The sequence below is a fragment of the Musca domestica genome, unplaced genomic scaffold (genome assembly GCF_030504385.1).
Source record: "Musca domestica strain aabys unplaced genomic scaffold, Musca_domestica.polishedcontigs.V.1.1 10, whole genome shotgun sequence".
In the NCBI taxonomy this organism is placed as follows: domain Eukaryota; kingdom Metazoa; phylum Arthropoda; class Insecta; order Diptera; family Muscidae; genus Musca; species Musca domestica.
Window position 1 is genome coordinate 2,504,848 of NW_026712115.1, and position 12,873 is coordinate 2,517,720.

Sequence of the window (12,873 nt, forward strand, 5' to 3'; positions counted from 1 at the left end):
TCATGTCTGTCAGTCAAACAGACAGACAGACACTCACTTCATGCAGCATGAATGCCATCGACTGGATGGGATGCTGTGGCACATTAACAGCTTTTGCCAAGAGCTCCTGTAGCTGCAGTTGATGGGTTGCCTATCGCCTGTCGAATGTTTGTGTGTATGCCTGTGTGTGTGTGACAGAATGACAACTAAGACAACTACCACGACGACTATGATTATGCTGACGATATGGACGGACAATGCTCTCAAAAGACAACGGACAAATATTGACAAAACGTTAATGGCATCAATCGAGAAAATCGACGCGAAGATCCTGAAGAACTTTGCTAGAGAACGATAGCATTGAAGTTGCAGCATGTCTATCGATAGTCTTCAAGTTCAGCTTTGGCGTCTATCTGTAGCGACATTGTGGCATAGTCGGAGATGAAATGGCTGTGGCACAATTTTCAAGTCTCTGAAGCCACTTAAAATGTCTTGTAATTTTTTTCATTCTCTATTAGGTTGCGTTTGTAAATTGCAGTAAAACTGATAATGTGGTTATTTTTCAATTAATTCACCCATAGATTTTTCGATACGCTAGGAATTCTTCATCGCTTCTGCAGCCAAAGACAATGATTGAATAAATTGAAAACTGTCGCCATAATTTGGTGACAGTTTTTCAATTTATGATAAATTTGTGTTGGCAATTCCAAGTGAAGATTTTTTGTTTAGTTATTTTGATATTTAATGACTACACAACAAGACTAAAGCTAAAAAAATATAATTTCGGATTCCCGGTAAATAAAAATATATATTTATCTTATACCATTATGATAAAAATTATTGATTTTACGAAAATGAAATGAAAAAAAAAAAAAAAAATAAACAACAAATAAAACATGTTTCGAATTCAAATTAATACTAAACATTTCAAAAATTAATTAATTTGATTTAGAACATGCGTTTCGACAATTCAAGCTTTGACCCATTATGGTGGAAGGTGAGATGAAAAAACGGCAACCAACTTCAGACTGCTGTCATTTCTAAGCCACTCGTCCGACATCCGATACAATTTTTGCAGTGACAGCTCATTATATTGTTTACAAGCGTACAAAATCATTTTGGTGAGAATTTTCCAGAAAACAATGTTATTCTTGATGGAATTCAAGCGTGATAGTGTGATTTCTTTATATTTGGCTGGAAAGCCACAAGTGGTTATCGTTAGAGCACTCCAGCATTTAAATGGGAATAAATCGTTTGGGTCTCGTACCATCGCTCGTTACGCGTGATACTGGTAGCGTAGCCCAACGTCAAGGAAGTGGACGGAAGAAAACAGCAACATCAACAGAAATGGTTCGAAAAGTAAAGAACGACTTGATCGAAACCCGCGTCGCAGTGATCGAAAAATGGCTCGCGAGCAACAGAAAGAAAATGGACTCAAAAGAGCTAAAGAGTTGCTTCGCTTGGCCGAAAGTGGTGAATTGCCGAATTTGGTTTCTTCCGATGAGAAAACATTCGTTGTCCAGCAGTTTGTAAACAAACAAAATTATCGTTTTTACTTGCCAAAGAGGTCAGCTGCAAATGTGCACCTTCGGTTGACCACCAGAACTCAAACGCCGGCCATGGTGATGATGTGGGCCGCCATAACAGCCGATGGTTGCTCTCCGCTCGTATTAATCAACTGTGGCATCAGAGTATATGCCGAATATTATAACGAAAATATTCTGGAGGGTGTATTAAAGCCTTGGGCACGCAAACATTTTTCCGCACCATTTTTGCACCACCACACTCAGCACGCGCCACCCAAGAATGGTTACAAAATGCGGTTCCTCGCTTCATTTCCATCCGTTGGACTATTGTGTCTGGAGTATTTTGGGACTAAGAAATACCAAAGTGTCGATCACCTCAAGCAAGCGCTTCGACGGGAATGGAGCGGAGCAACAATCGGGCAGCGTATGACGGTTTAATTAACCGTTTGAATTCGTGCCAAAGGTGACCAATTCGACCAAATCTAAACTTGTTCTAAAATTTGATGCTATTTCCGACATTTTTTGCTTACATTCAATAAAATTTAAAAAGATATGTAAAAATTATGGCGTTTGACTTTGTGGAAGTTTTTTATCTCACCCTGTTAGTCTAACAGCGTTACCTTAAAGGCGACGTATTCGGTCAAAGTATTCGCCACACAAGTAAAACACATGTACTTATATGAGAGTTCACAAATACGTCGGTCACACACAATTTCAAAGTTGAACATTTTTAACTTTGGCAATTAAAATAATTCCTTTTTTTGTGTGTTGAAAAAAGAAACAAATATTACAAAAAAGTAAATGTAATTGGAAAATGTTACAATTGGGTCAATTTGAAAAAGTATCAATTTTTTCAATATTTTTATTTGTAGATTATAAGATACTAGCTGAACCCCGTGCGCTTCGCTACCCCTTTTGATTTTATATGCATTCAAAATCTTATATACGAATATTTGTTGATTAAAAAAATAAAACAAATTTAAAAATTAAAAACAAATATGTTTATACTTTAAAGCGTGAACAAACAAATAGCTCGGTTTGACAACGCATGAACATGCCAGGAACAGATGACCATGAGAAAAGCAGGAACACGCCAAATTTAGTCCGCATACACGGAGGGTTTGTCGTTCGGATTTATTAGTTTCATAGCAAATGCCAAACGCGCAGGAAACTGCAATCTTTTAAAGTTGAGTGGCATTTCTTTTGCAATTAAAGTTGCAACATTCAAGGTTGCAACATACCTCCCCGTAATAATCCTATCCTCAATTAAATTGTTGTGTAGTTTTTTTTTTTCTGTTAGCCTAATACCAATGCAAAGGCGTTGGATATCCAAATCTGAACCGATCTCAATAGAATTTGGCAAATTTATTTTTGTTCCAAAATCCGTTACGCATTCCAAATTTGGAGACTGTATATGTAATCGATCAATAGATAGATTTTGATGCTTATTTGCAGTTCTTAATAGAATTTCAAAAATTTATATAACCAATGTTACTTTCCGGCGATGTGTAGCATACTACTTCATTTAATACTGGTAAAATTATTTGAATGTGCAAATTTTAAAGAAAATCGAGCATCTCTTTACAATTCTATAGAAATGATTTTTAATCAAAAAATTAATCAGAAGGAGTGGTTCTAAATATCTCTTAGATCTATGGTTAATAGAAAAATTAAGATATACGAAGTTTGATAAATATTGCTGACTTTTTTCATTATAAAGAGATAAAGAAAGAGTGGTCCTATATATCTTCACACTATATATTGATTTAGTAGAAATATTGGGATGTCTGAAGTTTTTAGAAGATTGGATGTTCAGTTTGTATGCTATGATCGTTTTGATTATTCAAAATTTTACGCTTTGTGGGGAGATACAAGAAGAAGTAAGCCGATATCTACCATCTTCACAAAAGATATTTTCTTGACAAAAAATATTAAAACGTGCCGAGTTTGAGAGAAATCGTATGATCATTTCACGAGCTTCATGGTTCTAAAGTTTGACTCTATGTGGTGGAGGTACCAGAAGGAGTGTACCGATATTTGCCATCTTCGCACCAGATCTTGTGCTACTAAAAATAGTGGGATGTGTGAAATTTAAAGAGTCTTAATTGTTCCAAATGTTGGCCTTGTTTGGACCAAATCGGATAGTCCAGACGGATAGATGGACGGACAACCCTAGATCGACTCTAAATGCCCTTAAACGGATTTGGTCGAAAGAGATCTAGGGTCTAAAACGGTTATTTCGATTAGGCACGTTAGGCAAGTTTTCAAATGATGTATATCATCAAATATCAGTGAATTTTATTTTTTATTTTGAATTTTTTGAGAGTTATAACTGTTAAAAATGTTGATCCCTTACTATCCCATATCCATGTTATATCCCATATATATTTAGTGAGAGCATTGATATATTTATAGATTCAAAAAAATCTCTATCCTATCCCGCATGTTAATTGTTTTAATTGTTAAAAATTTGAACTCTTTGCATGGAAGGTACCAGTATATTTCGCATTTTATGAGCGTCACGTTTATTTAAAATGGTAAACCGTTGTAGGTACCAGAAGTAATGGTCTGTTCCAGCTTATATTCATATCTAGAGATAGTAAAAATATTGAGATGTGCGGAATTTGAAGACAATCAGATTCATATTTCACACTTCATAAGAATAGTGATCATGCAAAATGTTAACCCGTTGTGGGGGGTGTACTATGAGGAGTTGGACGATGTAGCCCCTTTTGGCAAAAAATCATCCACATCAAAAATCATTTATCAAATTTGAGCAAAAATCTGATGAGCTTTCCTTGCTTCTATGAGGTAAAATATTTTCCTTGAAAATGTTAGCTTCTTGGGGGGGGGGAGGTACCGAAAGGATTGCACCAATGTTGCCCATCTCCGAACTCGATGGAATATTATGATGCACAAAGTTTAGATGGAATCGAATACTCCCCAGTCAAATAGACAGGCGGAAAATGTCGGAAATAGCATCAAATTTTAGAATAAGTTGAGATTTGTTCGAATTACTCATCCTTGGCCTTGGCGAAATATGGCCTTCAAACGGCCAATGAAACAGTCACACCCTGTCCGAATGTTGCTCTGCGGTATTTTGGTCCCGGCGAAGCGCTTGCTTGAGGTCATCGCCATTTTGGTGTTTTTTAGTGCCAACCTTCCTTTTAAAATACTCCAGACACAATAGTCCAACGGATTGCTATCCGGAGATTTTGGTGGCCATTGTGCGCTGGAAATGAAACGAGGAACCTCATTTTGTAACTTTTCTTGGTTGGCGCGTGCTGAAGGCCATGGTGCTGAGTCCTGTTGGAATCTCCAAGGTTTGCGGCCAAAATGTTTGCGTACCCACGGCTCTAATACACCCCACGCGTACCCAAGGCTTTACTACACCCTCCTGAATATCTCACGATAATATTCGGCATTTATTCTGATGGCACGGTTAATATGAGCGGAGAGTGGCCATCGGCTGTTATGGCGGCCCACACCATTGCCATTACCGGCGCTTGAGTTCTGGTGGCCAACCGAAGGTGCACATTTTCAGCTGACCCCTTTGGCAAGTAAACACGACCATTTTGTTTGTTTACAAACTACTGGACAACGAATGTTTTCTCATCGGAGAAAACCAAATTCGGCAATTCACCACTTTCGGCCAATCGAAGCAACTCTTTAGCTCTTTTGAGTCTATTTTCTTTCTGTTGCGATGTAAGTTCTTTGGAATAACAATGACTGTACCCCGAGCTCATTTTGTAATATTTGCCGAATGGAATATTGCGATATGGTCAACTCACGAGCCATTTTCGGCCACTGCGACGCGGGTTTTTCTCACCAAAATGCTTTTGTACGTTTGTAAACAATGTAATGAGCTGTCACTGGAATAATTTTAAGCTGTCGGACGAGTGGCTTAGAAAAGACAGCAGTCTGAAGTTGGTTGCAGGTTTTCATCTCACCCTGTATATATATATATTTTACTGCACAGAAAGATTAAGGATAATTCGACTTTGCTCCAACTTTAAAAATCCTTATATTAGCTTCGGGTGCGAAACTGAACAATTTCAGAAATAAGTATCCGGTTCTCACATACCCCAATATTTCTACTAATGTTTTTGTTTTAATTGTTTTCCTTGATGTCTTCTTCCAAAACTATATTTTGTTGGGGAATTTTGCATTAACTCAAATAAATACGGTGTAAACCCTAAAATGTGTTATGAATATATATGAATTCCTGGCGTTTAATTATGATTTAGACTTTTGATGTATTGTGCGACCTGTAATAGAATTTCATCACAAATACTTTTTGTTGAATATTTTACTTGCTACGATCTGGTTTGAAGCGAGTTTTTATAGAAAGTTTGAAAATGGATTCAAAAAAGCTCTTTAAGTTTTATAGTTGTTGAACAAAATGGTTTTCGTATTGTTATCAGTAATATTGCCGAAGACACTATGTACCAAATATGCACGGATTCCACATCCAAATATTTCAAAAGATGCGGAAGAGGAGAAACTTTCCCCATATAAAGGTTACTTTGCGTTGTAAGTTTCAAAATTCCGTTACGCATATCTTCTATTTTTAGTTCTACCCTCTATCTACTAGATATTCTTGTTATTATTTTGGGTTGTATAGTGCTATTTACACAAATAATTCCCGAGAACTGTATCATTTACGACAACTATAGAATTCACAATTCTATACCAATTGCTTACACTTGGATCCTTGCAGCATTAAGGTCCAATTATGCAGAAGAATAATATTTTCTTCAAAAATTTCCCAAATTCCCTACCTATAATATCATCTGTTAAAACAGAACTACCCTTTTCCTGACAAGATAATTACTTTATTAAGATTCATTTGTTTAGACATATACTTAAATTACTTATATTAAATACATACATTCTAAAATATATAACCTAATAAATTAAAAAGTATTCCAAATTATTATCTATCGATTTCTTCTTCAATAAGTTGTAACATTTTCAGACGCTGCACTTTGCCGGTGTCTGTTCGTGGCAGGGCATCGATGAAATAAACACCACCACGCAACAGATATAAACCATCCATTTTGGATTCAAGATATTCATTTACCATTTCCTCAGTGAGAAGATCACCTTCTTTATCTGGAGTTCTCACAATACCGCATGCCACCAAACTGCCTGCCGCCAGATCTGGTACACCAAACACACATACCTCTGCCACTCCTGGTAGAGGCTCCAACAACTCCTCAATGGCTTGGGGAGATATTTGGAAACTAATCCATTTGATCATCTCCTTGGAACGTCCCATCAAATGAAGGAAACCCTCTTCATCGAAGCAACCCAAATCGCCAGTCCTTATCCATTTCCCGTCCTTTGCCTGGGCTGTGGCCTTTGGATTCTCATAATAACCCATCCATATGTTGGGTGTGTGAACATAAATTTCTCCCGTTTCATTGGGGCCCAGACGCTTGCCATTTTCATCGACAATACACACCTCACGGTTGAGCCAGAGTTTGCCCACAGTCTTAGCTTTGGATTCGTAGGGATAACCACCATTGATGCTACAGCCCAGGAAAATCTCTGATGAACCATAAATCATAACGAACCCGGGGCGTTTGGTATTGTTGCTGAGTATGTCTATTATTTTATCTTGGATGGGTTGTGGAACTGCAGAACCACCTGTCATTAGAGTGTCAATGGACCGCAGGGCAGTACGTATAACATCTTCGTTAATATTCATTACCCAGTCGGCTATTTGAGCACTGGTGGCAAAACAATGTGTTACCTTGTAACGTTTGATGACATCAAGAAAATATTCTGGTCGATACGGCCGATCGGGAACAATGCGCAGTGCCGAGTACAGTAAACCCTGCACGAAGTGTGTTACGCCAGTAGCCCAAAACATTGAACTGAAACACATTAGCACCGAATCCATGGTGGCGTTGAGACTGAAAAGAAGGGGGAAAAAGAGAAAAGATTAATAAAAGTAAATCACATTACAGGACACCTAAGGACACCACCTAGTCAAGACAAAATAGGAAATTTTTTAAAGAATACTTTTTTTATATAATTCTGGATTCTTGTAAAATATATTTTTATTGGGTGAACAAATAGTGCTTGAAATCTGAAATTTGTTACTAGGGTCAGAAATTTGGTATTTTGAATAGAAATTATGTATTCAGAATAGTAGTATATTTGGTACTGGGTGAAGAGATAACATAAATTTCGGAAATTTGATATTTAGATTAGTGATTGTATCTATCTTTGACAGTTGGCAGTGGTTTGGAAATGCCACCTATATTTGTACGAAAAGTACTAGAAGGTACTAAACTTGGTATTGGGTAAGAAGATAGGGCTGGAATCCATAAATTTGATATTGAGGTCTGTTATCGGTATCTGGAATTGAGATTTGGTGGTGGTTTTGATAATGTGTATTATAATTTTACGAAAAGTACCCAATAGTACTAAACTTGGTATTAGGTGAGGGGATAGGGCTGGAATCCTCAAATTAGATATTAAATTCTCTGTTGATATGTGAAATTTAGATACGAAGGTGATTTTAGAAATTTGTACTATAATTGTACGAAAAGTACCAAATAGTACTAAATTTGGTATTGGCTGAAGAAGTAAAGCTGAAATCCTGCAATTTGATACAGATATCCCTGTTGGTGTTAAGATCTGAATGTGGTTTTGGAAATGCGTACTATAATTGTTCTAAATGGGGGAAATTACAGAGCAGAGATCTTGAAATTTGTTATTAAGATCACTGTTGGTATCTGCGGCTAAGATATGGAAATTGTTTTAAGAATGCATACTTTAAAGAAGTAAATGCTCCTAAATTTGGTATTGTCTGAAGAATAGAGCTGAAATCCTGATACCTTCTACGGATGGCTGTTGGTGGTTTTGGAAATGAGTGTTATGAACGTATTAAGAGTGCAAAATGCTGCGAAATGCACGATGAAATTCTAGGATGGATAGATGGGGGAGGAGGAAGTTATGGTATTAAATTTGGAAGTGGGTCTTAGAATAGAGCTGGAATTCTGAAATTTGAAATAGAGGCCAATGTTGTGATGCAGTTTTGAGAGAAGGAGGTTGATTTTTGAATACGAACTATGATTGTTCGAATAGTACTAAATGGTACTAGATTTTGACATTAAGTGAATGGATCCTGAATCCTTAAATTTAATATTGAGGTCAATGTTCAGTTTCTAAGTTTTAGATTTACGGTAGGCAATTTTTATTTTGAAAAGACGTTAAAAAAAATTTGTTATAAAAATTATATGTGGAACTGTTGTGCAAGGTTTTAATTAATATGATCCCTGGTAAACTTCCTGAATATGAATAAAGGGAACTGGTGTAGCTGAAAAGTTAGTACGATGTATAATAATGAACAAATGTTGTATTTTGAGTATAAAAATGAGCTGGTGGAACATATCTCAAATTTTAAGGTGGAGTTTTCACTGACAAAGTAGCTGGCACTTGCTAGCGGAATATATGAAGTTAAAATAATGTTTTTCTCCTATAAAATTGTATCCACACATAGGAAGCTATCATATCCACAAAGAGACACAATTTTTCCCACAATTAGTTGAATAAAATATTTTCATCGCAGGCCTTTTAATTTGAAATAAAAATTTGTTTTAATAAATATAAATTATACTTACTAGGGAACATTGTGGAGCATGGCATGATGGGAACACAAAATGCCTTTGGGTGTACCAGTTGTACCCGATGAACTCAATATGGCTGCTGTATCAGAACTGGTCATTTTTGTGCAGGGGAAAATTGATAGGTCATCAACGTCCTCACGTTTCTTTACCAAATCCTTGATGTTTAAAACACCCTCTGTGCTGCCGGTCATCAAAATAATTTTGGCATCCAACTGTAACTTTTGCACGACATACAGGGCATTCTTGTAATTTTCAGCATCACAGAAGATTATCTTGGGGCGGGTGGTTGCATAGATGTTTGCGATGATGTCTAAAAAAGCAAAGCAAAGAAATCAAAAATAGGATTTAAAAAAATATATTTCTTTCTAGCTTCACAGTCATTTTCATAGGCAAATGACCTAAGGCAAGGTTTCAGCTATGAAGTCGAAAATCCTTTTTTTTAAACTGTCACCATCATGTGGAAACGTGGTGTTAGGAATAATTATATTTTCCCTACCTTTTTCAAAACTCTGGAACACCCCATGCACTGGGGTACCACACAGGAATGAAGCCAACATAACGGTGCCCAAATGCAACGACATTTTGGCATAACCACCCACAATATCACCCGCCACTATGCCCATTTCCAGCATATTCTTGGCCAATGCCATACTGTGGTCCAAAAACTCTTGAGCTGTCAGAGATTCTCCGGTTGATTCCAAAATTTGTATCACTCTTTGTGGTGTCTTACGCAGCTGCAAGACTATGGCCTCGCCCACAGTCATGTCACGGCTATAGATTTCCTTAGACTTGGGTCCTGACCAAATTTTCTCCATTTTATCGTATTTGGTACCGCTAAGGTAAGACACTCCACTTTGTTTGATTTTCATTTTGTGGTTGTTGTCTTTTTCCTCCGATTCAGGTTTGACCAATTTTTGAGCACCGACTGACCGTTGACAGCTCTTCACCTCATTTTATATGTATCCATTTTCGAAGACTCTCACCTGAGAAGCTTATCTCAAACTCTGCTCTCTTTCGAAAATTCGAATGAAACGTGAAGCTTATCGCAAACCCTTTTCTTTCGAACAACCAAAACGTGCAGCTTATCTTCAGACTCATATCTGCGAAAATAAACAATTGCAGTTGTTGTCAACTTAAAAACCAAAAATTTTCCAGTTTGCCGCCCACACGTCTGCAAATTATGCCAAATAGTGGCAAAATGTTTAGTTGATTTATTTTTATGATAGGCTGATACTTGGAAAATATAAATAAATGTATTAGTCGTGCGAAAAGATAAACAATAAAAAAATAAATCCATATAATAATAACAAAGAACTGAATATGTCTAGACGAAGACATAACAAAATGTCTATTTTTAATTAATTTATTCATTACACGTGGAAACCTAGGGCAATATTATTTTCAAATTTATTACAAGATGTCCGGTACATTAAGAAAGGGGTAAATGGGTCACTATATGGTCAGGGATTCCGGCAGTATGTCTTTGTGCAATTGTTTGTAACATGGAGAAGGAGGCGAGATAGACCCATTCTTACTTTTGAAGATCTTCATAGAATTACTTTGCCTGTCCATGTATTCTTGTGAACAAAATGAAGGTCGCTTTTATTATTCGATTGAGATGAAATTGGAGAGAATCGGTTCAAATTTATATATAGCTCCCATATATATCCTCAATCGATTTCGGGTTAATTGTGCGCTAAATGGCTAATATCAACCCAAATGACTAGAATTTTGGCGCATCCGATTGAATTCAGTCTGGAAGAAAGTACATAAAATTTGGTGAAAAACGGTTCAGATATAGTTTTAGCTTCATATATGTATGTTTCATCCAATTTGGCGCTTATGTCCCTCACATTCGTAATATGCACTCCACAAGAATGATATTTGGTACTAGATATGAGATACAGGTCAGAAATACCTCTGTCAAATTTTATAAAGATCGGCTCAGATTTGGATATAGCTCCCATATATATACCTTCAACCGATTTCGGGTAAATTGTACACCAAATGGCCAATATCAGTGTAAATGATCTGAATTTTGGCACATGCGACATCGGGACGTACGTTTCCATTTGATAGAACTCGGCTCCGATATATATATCTTTAATATAATCCTTCTCGAAGTGATATCATTCACTCTTTATTAATGTTATTTGGTGGAAATCGATTCAGAATTGGATAGGCCTGCCATATATTAGCCCTAAAGCCAAATATTGAAAAGTGATATGATCTACTTTAAATATATTAATTTGTTACGGGATATTTATTAAATATGCATAGGAGTGTAGGGTATCTTATAGTCAGCCTTGCCCAACTTTTGACTTTTCCTTACTGTTTTTAATAAATTTTGACTTAAGTCTATATTTAGTGTGGTACTCTTTTTTACCCTTAACCTTTTGACTACAGGGTGAGATGAAAAAACTGCAACCAACTTCAGACTGCTGTCTTTTCCAAGCCACTCGTTCGACAGCTGTTAAAATTATTCCAGTGACTGCTCATTATACTGTTTACAAGCGGTCAAAAGCATTTTGGTGACAATTATTCAGAAAAAAAGTTATTTGTGATGGAATTCAAGCGTGATAGTGTGATTTCTTTATATTTGACTGGAAAACCAAAAGAAGCTATGGTAACAGCACTCCAGCATTTAAATGTGAATAAATCTATTGTGTTTCGTATCATCGCTCGTTACCGTGATACTGGTAGCGTAGCTCGACGCTAAGGAAGTGGACAGAAGAAAACAGCAACATCAGCAGAAATAGTTCGAATCGAATACGCGTTGCAGTGGCCGAAAAATTGCTCGTGAGCTGAAGATATCGCAATATTCCATTCGGCAAATATTGAAAAATCAGTTCGAGGTAAAGCCATTAAAATTCCAAAAAGACACCGCAACACAAAGAAAATAGACTCAAAAGAGCTAAAGAGTTGCTTCGCTTGGCCGAAAGTGGTGAACTGTAAACAAACAAAATGATCGTGTTTACTTACCAAAGAGTTCAGCTAAAAATGTGCACATTCGGTTGGCCACCAGAACTCAAGCGCCGGTCATGGTGATGGTATGGGCCGCCAAAACAGCCGTGGCATCAGAATAAATTCCGAATATTATCGCGAAAATATTCTGTAGAACTAAAAAAAACTTAAAAATTATGGCATTTGACTTTGTTGCAGTGTTTTTTATCTCGCCCTGTATACATGGCATACTACAAAAATATGTCACAACGATATAACGATTTTAGACCCAGGTCTTTTTGAGAGAAATCCGTTTCAGCACATTTGGAGTCGGTTTAACCATGCCCGCCGACTCGTCCTTTAGTATATCTGGTGGTTACTGAGAGCCTCAACTCTCGAAGTTATAATCCGATTTGATAAAAACTTTATAAAGGGTGTTTTTTAAGCCCGATAGAACTGGAAATTGTAAAATTAAATTTTAATCAAAATTATTTTTTTATTCGAAAGATCAATACGTGACATTAACATTTGAAAATGATTTCGGGCATATGGGCACCGCGGCTGTTCTTGACGAAGTGCATTCTGGACGTCCAATTGTTGGCCACTTTTTCGGGCACTGCTGGCCGTATGTCACGAATAACACGAACAATGCTGGCCTCCAAGGCGTCAATTGTTGCTGGTTTATCAGCATAAACCAGTGACTTCACGTAGCCCCACAGGAAATATTCGAGAGGTGTCAAATCGCACGACCTTGGAGGCCAATTGACAGGTCCACTTCTCGA

General features: G+C 36.9%; 1 protein-coding gene across 1 annotated transcript; it reads right to left on the bottom strand.

The window, feature by feature from the left end:
* Positions 1–6,318: 6,318 nt before the first annotated feature.
* On the bottom strand, positions 6,319–10,132 carry LOC101901254 (uncharacterized). The gene is made up of 3 exons (XM_005183292.4): positions 9,645–10,132; positions 9,143–9,458; positions 6,319–7,426 (listed from the first exon to the last, which is right to left on the bottom strand). The coding sequence occupies exons 1-3, from the start codon at positions 10,015–10,017 to the stop codon at positions 6,442–6,444; spliced, it is 1,674 nt and encodes a 557-aa protein (XP_005183349.1). The 5' UTR covers positions 10,018–10,132; the 3' UTR covers positions 6,319–6,441.
* Between the last annotated feature and the right edge of the window lie 2,741 nt (positions 10,133–12,873).